Raw genomic sequence first — 20,573 nt, 5'->3', positions numbered from 1 at the left:
CCTCTGAGGCCCGACATGAGCGATATCATGTGTCACTAGGAATACACTTATAAGAACCGAATGTGAGACGAGCAATAATAGTTATGCTGACAGGCAAATGAATCAGTCTGTAGTAAGTTTCTTTCTGGACCAACAGTTCTTTTGAGACCCAATTTCAATGTCCACCAGTTCCTTATGTGTACATGTCAGCACTGACTTTTCAGCTCTGGATGGTGGACAAATGGTGGCAATGCAGGTCCGACTCCCTCTGGTTTGGTCTCGCCTGGATGCAGGGGCGCGGCTTCACCCGGACCTGGGACCCAGCATCACCCAGGCCCCGGGGCGCGTGGCCTCACCTGGACCCAGGTGTGTGCGGCCTCACCCAGTCCCGGGATCCAGCCTCACCCGGACCCAGGGGCGCGTGCCTCTCCCAGACCCAGGGGTGCGGCCTCGCCCAGACCTGGGACCCAGCCTCACCCAGATCCAGGGGCGCATGGCCTCACCCGGACCCTGGGATCCAGCTTCACCCAGACCCGGGACCAGCCTCATCCGGATCCAGGGGCGCACAGCCTCACCTGGACCCAGGACCCAGCCTCACCCGGATCCAGGGGCGCACGGCCTCACCCAGACCCAGGTGTGTGCAGCCTCACCCGGTCCCGGGATCCAACCTCACCCAGACCCAGGGGTGCATGGCCTCATCTGGACCCAGGGGCGCGGCCTCACCCAGACCCGGGACCCGGCCTCACCCTGATCCAGGGGCATTCGACCTTACCCGGATCCAGGGGCACACAGCCTCACCCGGACCCAGGATCTAGCTTCACCCGGACCCAGGGACGCGCGGCCTCGCTCGGACCCGGGATCCAGCTACACCTGGACCCAGGGACGCACGGCCTCACCCGGATCCAGGGGCACACGGCTTCACCCGGTCCCAGGATTCAGCCTCACTCGGACCCAGGGATGCGGCCTCACCCAGACCCGGGACCCGGCCTCACCCGGATCCAGGGGCATACGGCCTCACCCGAACCTGGGATCCAGCTACACCCGGACCCAGAGGCACGTGGCCTCTCCCTGACCCAGGGGTGCACGGCCTCACCCAGACCCGGGATCCAGCTTCGCCCGGACCCAGGGGCGCGCGGCCTCACCCGGACCCGGGGGCGTGCGGCCTCACCCGGACCCGGGACCCAGCCTCACCCAGATCCAGGGGCACACGGCCTCACCCGGACCCGGGATCCAGCTACACCCGGACCCAGGGGCACGTGGCCTCACCTGGACCCAGGGGCGTGCGGCCTCACCCGGACCCGGGACCCAGCCTCACCTGGATCCAGGGGCACACGGCCTCACCCAGACCCGGGATCCAGCTACAACCGGACCCAGGGGCGCGTGGCCTCACCCGGACCCAGGGGCGCGGCCTCACCTGGACCCGGGACCCAGCCTCACCCGGATCCAGGGGTGCACGGCCTCACCCAGACCCGGGATCCAGCTACAACCGGACCCAGGGGCGCGGCCTCACCCGGACCCGGGACCCAACCTCACCCGGATCCAGGGGTGCACGGCCTCACCCGGACCCGGGATCCAGCTTCACCCGGACCCAGGGGTGTGTGGCCTCACCTGGACCCGGGACCCGGCTTCACCTGAACCCAGGGGCATGTGGCCTTGCCCGGACCCGGGATCCAGCTTCACCTGAACCCAGGGGCGTGTGGCCTCACCCGGACCCAGGGGCGCACGGCCTCACCCGGACCCGGGATCCAGCCACACCCTGACCCAGGGGCGTGTGGCCTCACCCGGACCCAGGGGCGCATGGCCTCGCCCGGACCCAGGAGTGCAGCCTCACCCAGACCCGGGACCCAGCGGGGCCTCGTCTTCCCGATCCCAATTCCGGTCGGTCAATTCCCCCTCAGCAATTTCCTCGGCCATTTTCTCAAAGCTCCAGGGCGGCTGCCTCGGAACTTGCTGGGCGGAGGGCTCGGCGAAGCTCCAGTGTGCCCGGTGTGCGGCGGCAGGCTGGTCCAAGGTCACTGCGGCGGCACTCGGGTCTGCAGCAGCGACCAGTCGCCGGGTGAGCGCACCTGGATCCGGGACCCAGTGGGGCCTCGTCTTCCCGATCCCAACCCCCATCGGCCAGCTTCTTCCCAGCAATTCCTCCGGCCATTGTTCTGGATGGTGTCTGCTCTGCTTTCCAGCTGTAGCCTCAAAATTGTTGTGGTAGGCAACAATCAGGTATCTGCCCTATGCCGCCATCCTGGTCCTCCAGTAGATTCTCAAGTAACCTTATAAATGTGGTTCTGAACACTGTGTCGTCCATTAGTTTACCTTCCTTCATCCCTTCTATTCGTGACCTGCTTCGGTGTCTTCACCTTTTGGCTGCCTCCCTATCGCTCAGCTTCCCCAATCTCCCTAGGTAGTCGCTCTTGATACCCCCCTTTGTGGGCTGAGTGCAAAGTCTTGGTGTTGTTAAGCCTTGATTGCTGTTGGTACACTGGGAGGATTTGACCTCCAGTCCAATTGGCTGTGAGGATCAGGTGTGTCTATGCCAGGAGACAGCCTTATTCAACTAGACTTGTAAAATTGTAAAAGCCTCTGTGCTCAGCTTGGATGGGGCGGAGTTACAGGGTGGAGCCTACAGCCTTGGCTTCCCATCAGCCCCGCCCTATGAGGTTCCTGTGTCTCAGTGTCCCTCTGTACTCCCTGCAAACACCTCTGAGAGAAAAGCACCCTGGAGTTTCGCCCGTTGCCAAACAGTCTAGTCTCTCCCCTAATGAATCTGGATTCCCAGATTCTCGCCCGGAACTGGGTTTCAGTGTAGTCGGAACTGGGTCTCAGAGCAGTCTGGTGCTTTTGTCTCCTTCCCACCAGGGCAATTCAGCGGCACAGGCAACAGTCCCTCCTCTGCGTGCATTCCCGTGCGCGCCTCTGGAGCTCTGCCTTTCGCCACTCCTCTGTGCCTCCGTCCCACAGCCCAGATTCATTCCCCCAGCATGCGCCTGGCTTCCCAGGGTTTCGCCCGGAACTGGGGTTCAGTGTAGTCGGAACTGGGGCTCAGTGTAGTATGGTGCTTTTGTCTCCTTCCCACCAGGGCAATTCAGCGGCACAGGCAACAGTCCCTCCTCTGCGCACCTTCCCGTGCGCGCCTCTGGAGCTCTGCCTTTCGCCACTCCTCTGTGCCTCCGCCCCACAGCCCAGATTCATTTCCCCAGCTTGCGCCTGGCTTCCCAGGGTTTCACCTGGAACTGGGGTTCAGTGCAGTCAGCTGGGGTTCAGCGCAATCTGGAGCTTTTATCTCCTTCCTGCTAGAGAACGCCGGCCAGGCCGACAGCCACCCCTTCCTCTCTGGCTCTGTCCTCCCCGCATGCGCGCGTGCTCGTGTCTCCGCCCGTGTCTCCATACCTCAGGCTTTTACGGCTCCTCTGATTTTCCTTGTGGTTTTCTCTTTCCTTCTAGTTGTGGGCATTTCAGTCCGCCAGCTTTCCTGTGGTTCTGGATGATGTCCGTTTTGACTTTTAGTTGTATTTTTGAAATTGTTGTGCCAGGCTGTAGGTTAGGTGTTTAACCTATGCCGCCATCTTGGTTTCTCTGTCTTTCCTATTTTTTATTCACTTCTTTAATGCCCTATTCTCATTGGTCTGCAACATTTGCTACCTTTAAATGAGGCATAAAGTACATCTAACATTTCACTTTCTTGAACACTTCCTGCTTTGTTAGCCATTGGAAAGTGACTACAGCCCCTGCACATTCTGAAGGCAATGAGAACTTAAAACTGAGACACACAGGGAAACTCTCAGATGCTCAGTTTGGAGGGGAGGACTGACTAGGTGCCTTCTGACCAGCAGAGTACCAGGTCCTGAACTATTCTCTAGCTGAAAGCTGAAGGTCAGATGCTAGGATCACTTCAGTGATGGTGCCAGGAGCAGCAGTGGCTGGTCTTGGCATATCCCTCAGAGACCTTATTGCTTTACTGCCTCCACTATAACCTTGCTGGGAAATGTAAAAATAATAGGAGGTGGTAATTGATTGTTTTATTTCTAGCAATTAAAATGGCAAGCCTTTCTACATAGTCTGGGAGAGGCAAGTACGTATGTTGTACAGAGATCTCTTAAATAGCTGACATACTGGCAAATTAAATTGAGTCAGGATACTAATAAAAACCAGAGTAGCAACCATATAATAAGTTGTAAGTGCTTTTTCATCGATGTTCATGAACTTTGTGACAAGAAGCTACATGCACCAGAGGCCTCTTGATGAAAGAAAGGCAAAGTTTCATCAACATTCCAAACATGGGAATGAGGTTATGACTACTGTTTCAGTTATCTAACACCGTACCCCAAAACATAGTGGCTTAAAAAGACAAACTTTTTTTTTTTTCTTTTCTTTTTTTTTACTCACAATCTTGTGGTTGGCTGAGCTGTTCAGGTGTTCAGGCTTGGGGTATTTCATGAGGAGCATGGCTGAGATTAGAATATTCAAGATGGCCTCTCTGCCCCTAGAGTTAGGACTTTGAAAGCAAGCTCTAACACCACTCCCCAGGCCAGATGCCAAAGGCTAAGAATCATTTTACATTTTTAGATAGTTGGGAGGAAAAAAGCAAAAAAATTACATATATATATATAATTTCATGTCACACACAAACTTGTGTGTGACATGAAACTTATAGGAAATTCAAGTTTTGATGTCCAAAAACTTTTATTAGCACACAGCTATGCTCATATGCTTACATACTGTGTGTGGCGGCTTTTGCACCACAGTGGCATAGCTGAGTAGTCACAACAGTCCATAGCGACCACAGAGCTTGCAAAGATGAAAATATTTACTATCTGGCCCTTCATAGAAAATGTCTTCTGACCCCTGCTCCTGAGCCTCTCTACACAGATATCTCTTCATTAAATATCAGTGGGTTATTTTTAGAATTCTTAGGGTTTTATTTCTTTCTAACTGATGAGACTAGAGATAAGTTAACTTGTCATTTGCAAGCATTGTATGCAAATAACATTGCAGTTGTGAATAATTTTTGGCTTAAAAGTCAAACTGAATGTAATTTTCATTATGTTTACTCTATTTAATATCATTTTTTAGCCCACTCGAGTAATTCTGAGGCCATGCCTAACATTTTTATCAGATACATGCAAATAATTGCGCCGCGCCAGCACAGCCAAGGGTTCGGCGAGCCTGAGGGAGGGCCGGTGAAGAATGAAGAAAAGACAGACAGAGAATAAGCTTGGCTGAGGCCACAGACAGATCCAGACTGCAAAGCTGAGGCTTTATTTATAGTCAGGGGCAAACAAGGTAATTTACAATGTTCTTGTAAGTTTCTCTTGTTTTGGCAGCACTTGCTGCCCCTCCCACAGCCCATTAGCTACACAGGAAAGATCTAGGGAGCAGTCACAAGATCAAGCTTAATTATGCTTAGAGGGCTGTGCCCTCCAAGCTGGGACTTGTTTGCGACTTTGCCAGCAGGTCGTTCCGAGGCTTACCCCTATAACTGCTCCCTACAAATAATGGAATCATTAATGATCATACAGAGATAAAGGTGCAGAATTGGTGAGTTTTTTAAATACTCTTTGTTAACTTGGTGTTGCAACATCATAATTCCTTATCCTTCTTGTCTTTACTAAAATACATATTTTGAAAATAACTAAGTGCTTAAAATAAAACAATTTTAACTGTTTAACTATCAAAGCTACATTTACTACTGCTGTGCAACTGAATATGTACTATTGACCCTTCAATAACATAGGTTTGAATTGTGTGGATCCACTTACATGTGGATTTTTCCCCAATACATATATATATATATATATATATATATGATTTCAGAGAGGAAGGGAGATGGAAAGAGAGATAGAAACATCAATGATGAGAGAGAATCATAGATTGACTGCCTCCTGCATGCCTCCTACTGGGGATCAAGCCCACAACCCTAGCTTGTGACTTTGACTGGTATCAAACCCAGGACCCTTAAGTCTACAGGCCGACAGTCTATTCACTGAGCCAAACCAGCTAGGGCTATATAGGACTTTAAATGTATTTTCTCTTACGGTTTTTTCTTTTTTGCTAGAAATTAAAAAAAAATATTGGTATAACATTGGTTAATAACGTTATATAAATTTCACGGGTATACTTTTTATAATACAACATCTGTATACTCTATTGTATACTCATCACTCAAAGTCTAATCTCCTTCTGTCACCATGTATTTGACTGTTTTCTCTCTATTCCCCTTCCCTTTGGTGAGCATAATTCTGTTGTTTGTATCTATGAGTTTATTTTTGTTGTCATTTAGCTTGTTAGTTTGTTACTTTCTGTTTATATATCCCATATATAAATAAAATAAAACAGTTCTGTCATTTTGTGTGTGACTTATTTCATTTAGCATGATTCTCTCAAGATGTATTCATGTTGGAAATATTTCATCTTTTTTATGGCCAAGCAATATTCCATTGTATAGTATGTTCCACATCTTCTTTATCCAATCAACCTGTCAAAGGACACTTGGATTGTTTCCATGTCTTGAGCTGTTTAAATAATGCTCCAATGAACACAAGGTACATATATCTTTACAAATAAATGTTTTCAAAATTTTCAGGTAGATACCCAGAAGAGAGATTGATGGTTCTAGTCTTAATTTTTTGAGGCACCTCCATACTGTTTTCCAATTTGTATTCCCACCAGAAGTGTACTGGGGATCACTTTTCTCCACATCCTCTCCATTTGCTATTTTTGTCTTATTGATAACTAGAGGCCTGGTGCACAAAATTCGTGCAAGGGGAGGGGGGTGTCCCTCAGCCCAGCCTGCACCCTCTCCAATCTGGGATCCCTCTCACAATCCAGGACTACTGGCTCCCAACTGCTCGCCTGCCTGCCTTCCTGATTGCCCCTAACCGCTTCTGCCTGCCAGCCTGATCACCCCCTAACCACTCTCCTGCCAGCCTGATTGATACCTAACGGCTCCCCTGCCAGCCTGTTTGCCCCTAACTGCCCTTCCTTGTAGGCCTGGTCACCCCTAACTGCCCTTCCCTGCAGGCCTGGTCCCCCCCAACTGCTCTCCCCTGCAGGCCTGGGTCCCCCCCCCCCCAACTGCCCTTCCTTGCAGGCCCAGTAGCCCCCAACTTCCCTCCTATGCTGGCCTGGTCACCCCTAACTGCCCTCCTCTGCAGGCTTGATCACCCCCAACTGCTCTCCCTTGCAGGCCTGGTCCCTCCCAACTGCCCTCCCCTGCTGTCCTGATCACCCACAACTGCCCTCCCTTGAAGACCTGGTCCCTCCCAACTGCCCTCCCCTGTTGGCCATCTTGTGGTGGCCATCTTGTGTCCACATGGGTTCAGTCATCTTTGACCACATGTAGGCAGCCATCTTGTGTGTTGGAGTGATGGTAAATTTGCATAGTATTCTTTTATTAGATAGGAGGATTAGATAGGATAGAGGCCTGGTGCACGGGTGGGGGCTGGCTGGTTTGCCCTGAAGGGTGTCCCAGATCAGGGTGGGGGTTCCCTTGGGGCATAGGGTGGCCTGGGTGAGGTGGCTGTGGTGGTTTGCAGGCCGGCCACGCCCCCCAGCGACCCAAGCAGAGGCCCTGGTATCTGGGATTTATTTTATTTCTATAATTGAAACTTTGTAGCCTTGAGCGGAGCCAAGCCTCCTGCTCGCTATGTGGCTGCAGCCATTTTTGTTGGGATTTATTTATCTTCTATAATTGAAACTTTGTAGCCTTAAGTGGAGGCCAAGGCAGGCCAGGGCTGCGGAAACTTGACTTCCTCCATTGCTGGGGGCAACCGAAGCCTCCTGCTCTCTCAGTGGCTGCCGCCATTTTTGTTGGGATTTATTTATCTTCTATAATTAAAACTTTGTAGCCTTAACCTTTTGCACTCGGATGTCGAGTGTGACTCAACACGGTTAGCATCGGTAGCAGCTCTTTTTATACTCTTTGAATGTATCAATAATTTGAAATATAAAAAAATCCAAATAAATAAGTTTGTATGAAAAGAAACTCCAGTTTTTTATTCTATTGCCGCACTTTGTAAAATCTGGGGTATTTAAAAAATTAAATCCTGAGTAGAATAAAGGAATCAAGAAAAAAGCAAGCGAGTGCAAAGGGTTAAGTGGGGGCCAAGGCAGGCCAGGGCAGGCGGGAAGCTTGGTTTCCTCCATTGCCGGGGAAACCCAAGCCTGCTCTCTCCGTGGCTGCAGCCATCTTGGTTGGGTTAATTTGCATACTTCATCCTGATTGGCTGGTGGGCGTGGCTTGTGAGTGTAGCGGAGGTATGGTCAATTTGCGTATTACTCCTTTATTAGATAGGATAGCCATTCTAGCAGTTGTGAGGTGGTATCTTATTGTAGTTTTGATATGCATTTCCCTTATAACTTGTGATATTGAGCATCTTCTCATATGTCTTTGACCATCTCTAGCTTTGTTAGAAAAGTGTGTATTCATGTACTCTGTTCATTTTTAATTGGATTGTTGTTTAGTTGTATGAGCTGTATTATAATACAAATAAATAATATAAAAATAAAATAATAAAAAATGTTGAGTTGTATAGATAATAGTTGTATTATCTAGTTTGGATAATAGTCCCTTCTCAGAGGTTTCATTTGCAAATATCTTCTCCCATTTGGTTGGTTGTCGTTTTGTTTTCTTAATGGTTTCTCTTTGCTGTGCATATGCTTTTTAGTTTACTGTAATCCCATTCATTTATTTTTTATTTTAATTCTCTTGCCTTTACTGTCAATTTCACAAAAAAACCCTCTGAGACCGAGGTTCTTAAGTTTAATGCCTGTTTTCTTCTATATATCTTATTGTTTCCAGGCTTATATTCAAGTCTTTAATACATTTTGAGTTAATTTTTGTATATGCCGTCAGACAGCAGTCTAGTTTCATTCTTTTGAATGAGGCTTTCCAGTTTTCCGAGCACCATTTATTAGTTTTTCCTTTCTCAGTTTCTATTCTTGATTCCTTCATTGAAAATTATTTGCCCGTGTGTGTGGGTTTATTTCCGGGCTCTCAATTCTGTTCCATTGGTCTTATGTCTGTTTTTCTGCCAATACCATTCTGGTTTTATTACTGTAGCTTTGAAATATAGTTTGACCTCAGCTTTGTTCTTTTGTCTCAGAATTGCTTTGGCTATTCCAAGTCTTTTGTGGTTCCATACAAATTGGAGGATTCTTTTGTTTGTTCTATTTCTGTAAGAAATGCTACTGATATTTTGATGTGGGTTGTATTAAATCTGTATATAGCTAGGTAATATGGAAATTTTAACAATGTGAATTCTTCCAATCCATGAACAGTGAATATCTTTCCATTTCTTTGTCTTCTTCATATCTTTCAACGTTTTGTAGTTTTCAGTGTATAGGTCCTTCACTTCCTTTGTTAAGTCTATTCCTAGTTATTTTATTCTTTTAATTTAAAAAAAATATGTTTTTATTGATTTTAGAGAGAAAGGAAGGGAGATACATCAATGAATCTATTGGCTGCCTCCTGCACACCCCCTACTGGGAATTGAGCCTGCAACCTGGGCATGCCCCCTGACCATCAATCCAATTGGTGATCTCTCGGTGTGTGGACTGAGCCACCAACCAGGGCTGGTATTTTATTCTTTTTATTTGATTGTAAATGAGATTGTTTCCTTCATTTCTCTTTCTGATATTTGGTTGTTAGTATATAGAAATGTATCTGATTTTTATATTTATTGTTTTTAATATTTTTGTGGGATCTTTTTTAGGGTTTTCTCTATATAGAATAATTTCATCTGAAAATAATAACAGTTTATTTCTTCATTCCCAATTTGGATGTGGGACATTGGGTCCCCTACTATAAGTATTTTTTATTAGCTTCTACCTTTAGGTCTATTAGTATTTCCTTTATATATGTTGGGGCTCTCAGGTTGGGTGCATATATATTGATATCTTCTTGATGCATTATCCCCATCATCATTATAAAATGTCCATCTTTGTTTCTTGTTAGCCTTGTTATCTTGAAATGTATTTTTTCAGATGTAAGTACTGCTACATTTCCTTGGAGTATCATCTTCCATCCCTTCACTTTGAGCTTACGTTGTCTTTGCAGCTGAGATGAGTCTGCATTGATTTTTAGAGAGAGTGGAAGGGCAGGGGAGAGACAGAGAGACACATTGATTGGTTGTTTCCCACTGTTGCCCTGACTAGGGTTGGGGATCAAGCTTGCAACCTAGGTATGGCCCTTGACCAGAATCGAACCTGGGACTCTTCAATCTGTGGGCCAATGCTCTATCCACTGAGCCAAACTGGCTAGGGCTCCATTGTTTCTTTTCCCCTATGTTTATGCCTGCTATTTTAATTTGGTGGTTTTCTATAAAGTTTATTTTCATTTTCTCTTTTTATATGTTTCATGTCTCAGGTCTGGGTTTTTGTTTTGTGGTTACCATTAGGTAACAATAATAGTCCTTTATCTTCTGATTGCCTCTTATGTACAATTATCTGTACACATTCAGTCTTTTTACTCCTCCCATTTTATGTTTTTGTTGTCACAAATTATCCCTTTTTATGTTGTTTTTTTTTTTTTTACAAAGTTGCAGTAGTTACAGTTGTTTTTTTAAATATATTTTTATTGATTTCAGAGAGAAAGGGAGAGAGAGAGAGAAACATCAATGATGAGATAGAATCATTGTTTGGCTGCCTCCTGCATGCACTACACTGGGGATTAAGTCGACATCCAGGCATGTGTCCTGACTGGAAGTGGAACCGTGACCTCCTGGTTCATATGTCGACGCTCAACCACTGAGCCATGCTGGACAGCCTATAGTTATTTTAAATGTATTTTCCTCCCTTTAACTTTTGTTATAATTAACCTTTTGCACTCGGATGTCGAGTGTGACTCGACACGGTTAGCATTAGAATAAAGGAATCGAGAAAAAAGCAAGCGAGTGCAAAGGGTTAAGTGTTTAACATCCTCTTATGAAGTACAGTTGCAATAATTACTTCTGTCTGTTAGTCATCGTAAAGGTTTTAAATTTTTGTCTTTTTGTTTATGTTAAAAGACCTCCCTCCACTTTCTTGTAATGCAGATCTTGTGGTGGTAAATTATTTCAGCATTTGTTTTTTGGGAAAAGCCTTTATTTTTCCTTCATATCTAATAGATAGTTTTGCTGGATATATTAGCCTTCTTTAGCATCTTTCTTATAGGTTATGCATAGCAATATACAGATATTTACAACTAGAGGCCTGGTGCATGAAATTCATGCACTGGGGGGGTGTCCCTCAGCCCATCCTGTACCCTCTACAATCTGGGACCCCTTGGGGGATGTCCGACTGCCAGTTTAAACCGGCAGTCGGACATCCCTCTCACAATCTGGGACTGCTGGCTCCCTACTGCTTACCTGCCTGCCTGCCTGATAGCTCCTAGCCACTCTGCCTGCTAGCAGGGGAGGGCAGTTGGGGGTGGCCAGGCCCACAGGGGAGGGCAGTTAGGGGCAACCAGGCTGGCAGGGGAGGGCAGTTGCAGGGGGACAAGGCCTGCAGGGGAGGGCAGTTGGGGGCTACCAGGTCAGCAGGGGAGGGCTGTTAGGGGTGACTGGGCTGGCAGGGGAGGGCAGTTGGGGGTGACCGGCTGTTAGGGGAGGGCAGTTGGGGGTGATCAGGCCGGCAGGGGAGGAGTTAGGCATCGATTAGGCTACAGGGGAATGGTTAGGGGGTGATCAGGCTGGCAGGCAGGAGAGCAGTTGGGAGCCAGCAGTCCCAGATATCCGACTGCCTGTGAGATCAGGCCTAAACCAGCAGTCAGACATCCCCCGAGGGGTCCCAGATTGGAGATGGTGCAGGCTGGGCTGAGGGACACCCCCCACCCCGAGTGCATGAATTTTGTGAACTGGGCCTCTAGTTCTTTATTATAAACAATAAAATCAATACAGCTGTGCATTTGAAGGATAGTTGAAACCTAGATATTATAATTAAAAACATGACTTAAACAGAAGTAGTTTTTTTGTTGTGTTTTTCATTAATTTGAGCTCATCCTTAACATACGCCAGGATCATCTAATCTTGAATGCTGTTAAATCATAACAGGGAAATACAAAATTTGGAATGCATGTTATATTTTGCTGTAATTACTAAATATACATAACAAATATTAAAGGCCTATTAAAAATTAAGCAGGAGCTTAAAGTCTAGCAAGTGATATTTATAAAATGCTTGTGTTTTTGTTATGGGGTATTCAGTTCCTTAGAAGACGATGTAAAGGGAATTTAAATGTTACAGTGTATCCCAACTTTTCCTGACTTATACAGAATGTGAAAAAAATAAAACATACAGTCAATGTGTTGAACAGTGACATTGTTATAGTTCCAAAGCACAGGCAGATATTATTATTTTTTTAGTTATCTTCTTTATCATTACAACTGAAGGTAAAGCACACTTATTTGGTATAGGTCTTCAATGTTTTAAATGGGTTGAATTCTTCACTCTGCATGCTTTTATGGTTGCAATGTACCCCTCAATAAAACAAGTGAAGTAGGCATGACTTCTGGTACTCTGACATTTTGAATCTAGTTTAATATCTATTAAAATATCACCTAACTAACACTTTTTGTCAGGGCCAGCCTGATGGTTGAACCGGGCTGAGGTAGGGAGGTGGGAATTGAGAAAAAAAGAAAGACAGGACAGCGGGATCGGGAGGACTACGAGTGACTGTAGTGAGTTTATTAACCGCGTAATGCCTTTTATACACAAATACTGAGTAGGAGGTCTGTGAAGAGGAATGTACTCTTTGTTCCTCTTAATCTCTATGGGAGAGACAGAGCAGAAGGACAAATTCTCGGTACAGTAAATCAGGCAGATTCTCAGTAAATAGTTACAGACTTCTTGGCAAGCCATGAAAGGGTTGCTCTCATTCTACTGATAACCGCCATCCAAACAAGCCTGGGAAAACTGTGTGGGTAGGGGGCCAGCCTTGCTAGCCCATTCAGGTGCAAGGACTGTGTCAGCTTACACCCGTTCTCCAACAGCTTTTCACATCTCAATTTTTTTTTAAAATATATTTTTATTGATTTCAGAGAGGAAGGAAGAGGGAGAGAGAGATAGAAACATCAATGATGAGAGAGAATCATTGATCGACTGCCTCCTGCATGCACCCCACTGGGGAGATCGAGCCTGCAACCAGGCTTGTGCCCTTTACCGGAATCAAACCTGGGACCCTTCAGTCCACAGGCCGACATTCCATCCACTGAGCCAAACCGGCTAGGGCCACATATCAGTTTTTTTAATAAGAAAAAAAAATACCAAAAAACAAAACAGGCTTAAACACATGATAAAATTCTGTGTCTTGTGACATAGAGAATGTTATTCTTTATGTATAACCCTTGTCCATGGCAATGTTGAACATGTTTAGCATCCCTGATGCATTTACTGGCTTAGCATGTCCACTTTGCTACTTAACCTATAAAAGAAAACTATTACTTTTTTTGTATTGTCTACTTCAAGAAATGAATGCAATGAACACATTTGTAATCCTACATAATAAAAGCCTAATATGCTAAGTGTCCAGTCAACCGGTTGGCTGTTCAACCAATCAAAGCGTAATATGTTAATGATATGCTAAGGCTGCTCAACTGCTCGCTATGATATGCACTGACCACCAGGGGGCAGATGCTCCGACCGGTAGGTTAGCTTGCTGCTGGGGTCTGGCTGATTGGGACTGAGCTAGATGGGCCCCAATTGTGCACCTGAGGGGTCTCTTGACCTGGCCTGCACCCTCTTGCAATCTGGGCCCCCTCAGAGGATACCAGAGAGCTGGTTTGAGCCCTATCCGACAGGCCAGGCCGAAGGACCCCACTGGTGCACAAATTTGGGCACTGGGCTTCTAATTCTAAAATAAACTACATTATAGCTTTGGGTAACTTTTCCAGCAAAAATTTTTAAAGACTGATTAAAATGTGACTATGTTACAATAACAGAAGGGTTCACCTCTCATCAATTCTAAATACTCTGAATTTCACACATATCCAAATAAAGGCTTTTAATAAGACATGACTGATGATGTTTATGTACCATTTTAATTATTTATTTTCAAATAAATAATTCTGGAATATTTTGTCCTGGTTTCTAAAAGTTGTATACAAATCCAAGTTTTTTAAATGTCATTTACAAATAATCAGTTTTGACTAATTCTGTAAAGGTATAAGATTATCAGAGGATAATTTTTAAATATATTTTTATTGATTTCAGAAAGGAAGGGAGAGGGAGAGATAGAAACATCAATGATGAGAGAACCATTGATTGGTTGCCTCCTGCACGCCCCCTACTGGGGATCGAGCCTATAACCAGGGCATGTGCCCTTGACTGGAATCGAACATGGGACCCTTCAGTCTGAAGGCTGACACTCTATCCACTGACCAAACCGGTTAGGGCTCAGAGGATAATTTTGATCGAGAAAGTTATGTTTGATCTCTGGATCAAAAACCACGTGGTGTACTTGCTGTTCTCTCATGGAATGATACTTGTATGAGAAAGATTCACCATATTAATGCCCTTTCCAGGGAAAAGGGGAGTTGGAAAATTATTAGAAAATAGAAGGAACAGGAGGAGAAAACCTACATTTTTAGACAGAAGAAAAGTAGCATTTACCCAAGGAAGCCTTCATCCATTACCTAAATGCTCAGAAGAGAAGGCAAATGATTTAAAGGAGATAATTAAGAAACCAATACATTTTTTTAACTCAAGAAAGATGGTATGTTCTGTTTTGTTTTGCAAGTTTTGAAATATAAGGATGTCTACACAAACATATATAGTATTAGACTCTCAGCCCAAGGGCTGGGCTGTCTCTTGTTTACATTTGATTCTACATCACCTAACATTGTACCTGGAACATACAGGTGCACAATACGTAGTTGATGAACCAATGAACTACAGGGTTTTCTAAACACTAAATGGGTTATCTAGTCTTCATGTAAAATGTAATATTTACTTTCTATTGTACATATGAAAGTTTCTATTATATAACACTAGTCATAAGAGGTGACAGTAGTAACTCACTCATCTTTTTCACATCATCATTTCTACCTTGAATACAATTTAATGAGAAATAACTACTGTGTTCACTAAGCTACAAAGAGTTGAGATAGAATGTATAAATGAAGAAACCTCTTGGATTACTGAAGTACAAGCATAATTGCCTCCTTAAATTATACATTTTTAAGAGGGTGTGATATACTTTTTCAAGCAACGCAGTGTTTAGTGGGTGGGACTTATATATACATATATAAGAGTACCTAGAAATTTGGGGGATTTTCCTCTTTATTATCCAAGGGTAAATAAGAACAGGTTTTTTTAAATATTGTGGTTTTTTTTAATGTCCTATTATTCGATACTACTGTTCCCCAGAAAATGAAATTATTATCACTTTACTTGGGAAGTTATTTCCAGGTGTGAGAATTTAGCTTTATAAGAGCCTACCAGATTTGACCAGTAGATAATTTATTCAATAGAGACACTAAGTTAAATAACTCATAAATTGATCTCAGTAATGTGTCTTGATTTTCTCAAAAGTCTTCACCATTGTTTTAGTAACCTATAAATAGTTAATATTTGCCAACAGGTGAGGAAAATAAGGCAAAAGAAGGGCCGTCGCCCAGAGACTTTTAATGTAGGAATGTGAGAAGGTGTAAGTAAACATACAATGCTTTTGTCCAACCCTCCTGTTATTACCTGCTTCTTCTTCATACAGGACCTACACACATGGTCTTAGAGCTCCCTGTGCAGATTCAAAAGTCTGAAGGATTGTCTGTATGAACAGCCAGCAAAACAGGAGCCTCATTTCCTATTTGGAAAGCAGGAATCTCCTTGGGTGATTCTGGAACTAAGTTCTGGTCTTACAATTTGGGAATATAGCTCATTTCATGCTATTTTCATATTTATCTTGCCATATTAGACTCATTTTTTTTTACAGTAGTAGATTATGAGGGAACATGACTTCAGCTTCACAGTTTCTTTTCCAATCACAGTTTAAATTTGTTTAAAATGAACCATTAATATGAGCACAACTGTCCAGGTATAAGTATTTCAACTTCAGAAATAAAGTTTATGTGTCTTATCTTACATAATTGATTGTATAAGCTTGATTTTTTTTCTTGCCAATAGCACTAAAAGTGAAATCATTTAAATTAAATGAGTTTGATTGCTACATTTTGTCTAAAAGTGTTATTTACTCTAGTGCTGCTAGTACCCGACTTTTGCTATATAAACAGTTTTAGTATTTTTCTGGTAGGCCACCAACCTGCCTTATATTGACATGGCTGACTAAAGCTGCCTTTTGTTATGCCAAAAACCTTTAGATACTATTGACAGAGTTGTCTTTCTTTGTTTCCTCCCACAAATGGAGCTGCTGCTTCTTACATCATAGGTGCAAAAAACCTGCTTTTCCATGGCATCAGCTTAACTAGAAAGCAGAAAACAAATGGTGATAAAACAGATGAACAGTATATATTATATGTATTTACACATATACTTAGACACTTTAGTTGCAAATCTGAAATGATATAAGCCACTGCCTGCAACAGCATCTGCTCTTTAGAAATGGGGATTAAGACTTAACTATTAAGACACGGAAGAAATCGGGCTATGTGGAGAGCCCATTTGAGTCAGAACTTTGTCCAACCACTGCAGTGGCCCGTGAAGATGAATCTCAATCCAGCAGGGGGTGCTCGTGACATCCTGGCGATGGTACTCAGCTCCCCAACCCTGGAAAGCAAGAGTGGAGCCAAGAGTGATTGTGTCAGACTTTGCAGTCAGCCTCCAGAGGCACACGACAGAGCTCAGTGGACACCTAACCAAGGCAACAGAGTAGCTCTCAAGAATATAAACTACACCTTCCTGTGAGTACAGGATAAGTTTTGCATCAACCAGACATCCTAAGACGAGTCCAAATCAATGCTTTTCTTTGGGTCACAACTAAATGCATGAAACTAGACATGGTTGGGCTCTAGTCATGTCAGAAACACTGGCAAATCATTTTCTCTCCCACAAGGGAAGAAACTTGAACTTATGTTCACCCCCTTCAGGCTGAAGACAGTGTTTTGCAAAAAATGGTAACTGTAGACCAAAGATAGATCTGAAACTTATAAAGAAAGCACTAGAGGATGCTCTTGATTTTTCAGGGTTGATTAACAAAGCTTATTCCTCCTGTTTCTCTGGCTCACTTTTGGCAATTTCCTATTTATTACCTTCATAGGAGAGACAGCAAATAACTAACTAAATAAATAAGTCTGTATATTTTTCTCTGTATAAAAAGTTATTTTTAAAACGAGGACAGATCCAGTTAAGCAAATTAGTTTTGTTATTGGGAAAATTGATTCTCTGTAAAGTTATTTAAAAGTTGGATTTCAGGAGTTGGGAATTGAGGTCCGAGTCCAAGCATATAGAATTTAAACCTTCTCTCGAAGTGTGTAGTAGAGCTAAAGAAGACAACCAACCAGGGGTCATCCATCTGAAATTGTAATTGGCTCACTAATCGAGGACAAAGTTAGAGATCACAACTCAAGCATAAGTCCCTTTTCCTAACACTGCTACAAAGATGTTTGACATAAAGGCTTGGGCTGAGTATGTTGTGGAATGGGCTATTTTGGCCCTTACTCCATTGTTTCTAGCAAGCGCTGTACTGTCCTGGAAATTGGCCAAGAAGATTGAGACCAGGGAAAAGGAGCAAAAGAAAAAACAAAAACACCAAGAAAATATTGCAAAAGCTAAAAGACTGAGAAATGACTGTGGGAATGAACAGGCTCCGTAACCAGAGGAAACTCATTTGGGAAATTATGCAGCTTTGGAAGGACCCTGTAAGGTTTCTTTTCTGGATTTATGACAGTATATCATAAACAAAGCCTGAGCATATGGAAGAATCATGTTATTTCTGACCACTATTGTAGCAACTTTTAGGCTTCTGTATAGAAGTCTATTGACAGTTATTGTAAATTGACATTTATTATGCTAAAAATGCTTTATAACTGACTTAGTCATTTGCCATTTTGCAACTTAAAACATACTGTGGAGTACAATTAATTTTTCTAGAATATTCGCTTGTTTCAACTAGCCAATTTAAATTTGCCTGAAAACTTGACTACTATTTTACTGTCAAATTTATTACTCTAACAACAATCTTATTTCACCCTGTAAATATTAGTGGAAGGGATTATTTGCCTTCTTGCGTAGGTCCTGAGCATTCCTGGTGATAGGCTGGATTTAGATATCGTAAACCCACTTCCCCACACCATGGGTACAAGACAGCTCAAACAATTCTTGTTGGAGTAAGAGGGCAGCTGCTGTCGGCCAAGTCTCTGTCGGTCACCTGGGTCCAGATCTGAGCTGGGCATGGGAAGCACGAAGCAGCCATGGGGGCAGGAGACCTCCCTCAGAAAGGGCTAGTGTTTCAGGCCCCTGCAATGTTGGGGGGGTGTTCCTAAAGTGTTAACTAAAATTTTTATTGGTACTTCATCTCATGATAAAATTGTGCACCATGTAATGAACCTAAAACAGTAATATTATAGTGCAAAAAAATAAAATTTAAAAGCCATCAAGACTACATTATAAAATTTTCAAAAGCCTCCTAACATTTAAATCGAAAAAGGAGGGGATAGTAGAAGAATATCATGTAAGGAAAAATATCCTGTAAGTAAATTACATCTAGAAAATTAATACTTTAGAAAATTAATTGTAAGGCTAAAAGCAAGACACCCATGAAAAACACACAAGGTGTCAAAACAAGCCAGAGGAAAATCATTTGGGCAAAAAATGAAATAGGATCCCAAGTCAAATTTATAGAAAATATTCCTTTATTAAGTTTTGGTCGAGAATATGTTTGTTTATTTTTAGAAAACAACTCTGAGACCATGTGGATTCCAGCAACAGAGAGGAATCGACAGGACTACTCCAGCCATGAAGACAGAAGAGAAGCAGTCCAGAGATGGAAGACACTGATGTGGCCTTCCCATACTAGCAGTTAGCAGCTGTGCATCACTGCAGGTTTCCCAGGACCAAACCAGAGAGAGTCGGACCAGCATTACCACCATTTGTCCATCATCCAGAACTGTAATATCAGTGCTGACATGTACACATAAGGAACTGTTTGACATTGAAATTGGGTCTCAAAAGAACTGCTGGCCCAGAAAGAAACTCACTACAGACTGATTCATTTGCCTGTCAGCATAACCATTATTGCTTGTCTCATTTTCGGTTCTTATAAGTGTATTTCTAATAGCACATGATCTCACTCATCTAGGGGAAATAATGAACAACATAGACTGATGAACAAGAACAGACCCAGAAACAAGGAGGCATGGATCAGACTGTCGGGCCTCAGAGGGAGTGTAGGGGAGGGTGGGGGTAAAGAGGAGAGATCAACCAAAGGACTTGTGTGCAAGCATATGAGCCTAACCAGCAGTTAAGGACAACAGGGGGCATGTGTGGGGAGGGGTGTGGGATGGGAGGATGAGGACAAATATGTGATACCTTAATCAATAAAGAAATTAAAAAAAAAAGAAGTTAAAAAAAAATCCTGTGGCGCCAATACCGGTTTGGCTCAGTGGATAGAGCATCGGCCTGCGGACTCAAGGGTCCCAGGTTCGATTCTGGTCAAGGGCATGTACCTTGGTTGCGGGCACATTCCCAGTAGGGGGTGTGCAAGAGGCAGCTGATCGATGTTTCTCTCTCATCGATGTTTCTAACTCTCTATCTCTCTCTCTTCCTCTCTGTAGAAAATCAATAAAATATATTTAAAAAAAAAATCCTGTGGAGAAAAAATGACTTTCGATTATGAACTCTATTCAAATACTGACTCAAAAAAAGTTCCTGTTCTGGACAAAAGAGACTAAGAATGTAAAAATGAGAACTGTCCTGAGGTGAAAAGTATTCTTTGGCTTAAAAAGAGATACAGCATATTAATTACATCTTTTATCATTATTGCTTATGTCTTAGAATCATTTCTGGCTTTCTCAAAGCAAAATATTATTAATCAGTGAGTATTTCATTTTCTACATTTTTCTCATTCTAGCCTTTGAGAAACTGATAATTATCAGACATTCTGCCTTTTTTTAAAATCTAATTTTATTGAAAGTTCTCTCATCTTGATTGTATAGAGTACCACCTACCAACAATTTGTACTTATGAACACCGCCATGTACTTAGAGATGCTTTATTGAGTAGTGTAACACTGTGATTTAAAGCTTGCAGTAAAAATGCCAACCCTCGTAGAACTTTGGAACCAGTTTATTCTTACTCGTGCTAAGAAGAAATGTGAAGTAGTTAAAATGTCTTATCTGATAATTTGCTGATGATATAGATACCACTTTTAATTTTTATTCCATTTTTTGAACTCATGTAGTTGATGTCCTATAATTTTTGATCCAACAAGTTCACAGTGAAAATTAAAATTTCAATTTTTTTCCTAAGGAACTCTAAAAGAGTAAATCATATTTCATAAATGGTAAAGAAAGGCTTAACATTTGGAAAATTTTGTTTGATATAATTGGTTGAAAAAGATAAATTATGTCAAAATAAGAATGTGTTGTAATCCTATATAATAAAAGCCTAATATGCTAAGTGTCTGTTCAACCAATCAAAATGTAATATGCTAATGCTAATAAGGCCACTCAA

At 43.3% G+C, this 20,573-nt stretch overlaps 3 protein-coding genes across 3 annotated transcripts in view; 2 read left to right on the top strand and 1 right to left on the bottom strand.

The window, feature by feature from the left end:
- Nucleotides 1–20,573, top strand: part of RFXAP (regulatory factor X associated protein) — a 60,628-nt gene that overhangs the window by 31,493 nt on the left and 8,562 nt on the right. The gene's annotated exons all lie outside the window — the stretch shown is intronic.
- Nucleotides 16,527–20,573, bottom strand: part of SMAD9 (SMAD family member 9) — a 43,206-nt gene continuing 39,159 nt past the window's right edge. Inside the window, exon 5 of the mRNA XM_008160304.3 lies at nucleotides 16,527–16,670. Coding sequence (XP_008158526.1) covers nucleotides 16,527–16,670 — 144 coding nt within the window. The remainder of the gene's footprint in view (nucleotides 16,671–20,573) is intronic.
- LOC103303302 (small integral membrane protein 15-like) lies at nucleotides 17,398–19,978 on the top strand. Its single transcript, XM_054720258.1, has 2 exons — nucleotides 17,398–17,711; nucleotides 19,972–19,978. Exons 1-2 carry the CDS (start codon nucleotides 17,503–17,505, stop codon nucleotides 19,976–19,978), a joined length of 216 nt encoding a protein of 71 aa, XP_054576233.1. The 5' UTR covers nucleotides 17,398–17,502.

The sequence above is a fragment of the Eptesicus fuscus genome, chromosome 8 (genome assembly GCF_027574615.1).
Source record: "Eptesicus fuscus isolate TK198812 chromosome 8, DD_ASM_mEF_20220401, whole genome shotgun sequence".
Taxonomy (NCBI): domain Eukaryota; kingdom Metazoa; phylum Chordata; class Mammalia; order Chiroptera; family Vespertilionidae; genus Eptesicus; species Eptesicus fuscus.
Note: the sequence above shows the minus strand (reverse complement) of the source record. Positions and strands in the feature narration are given on the sequence as shown.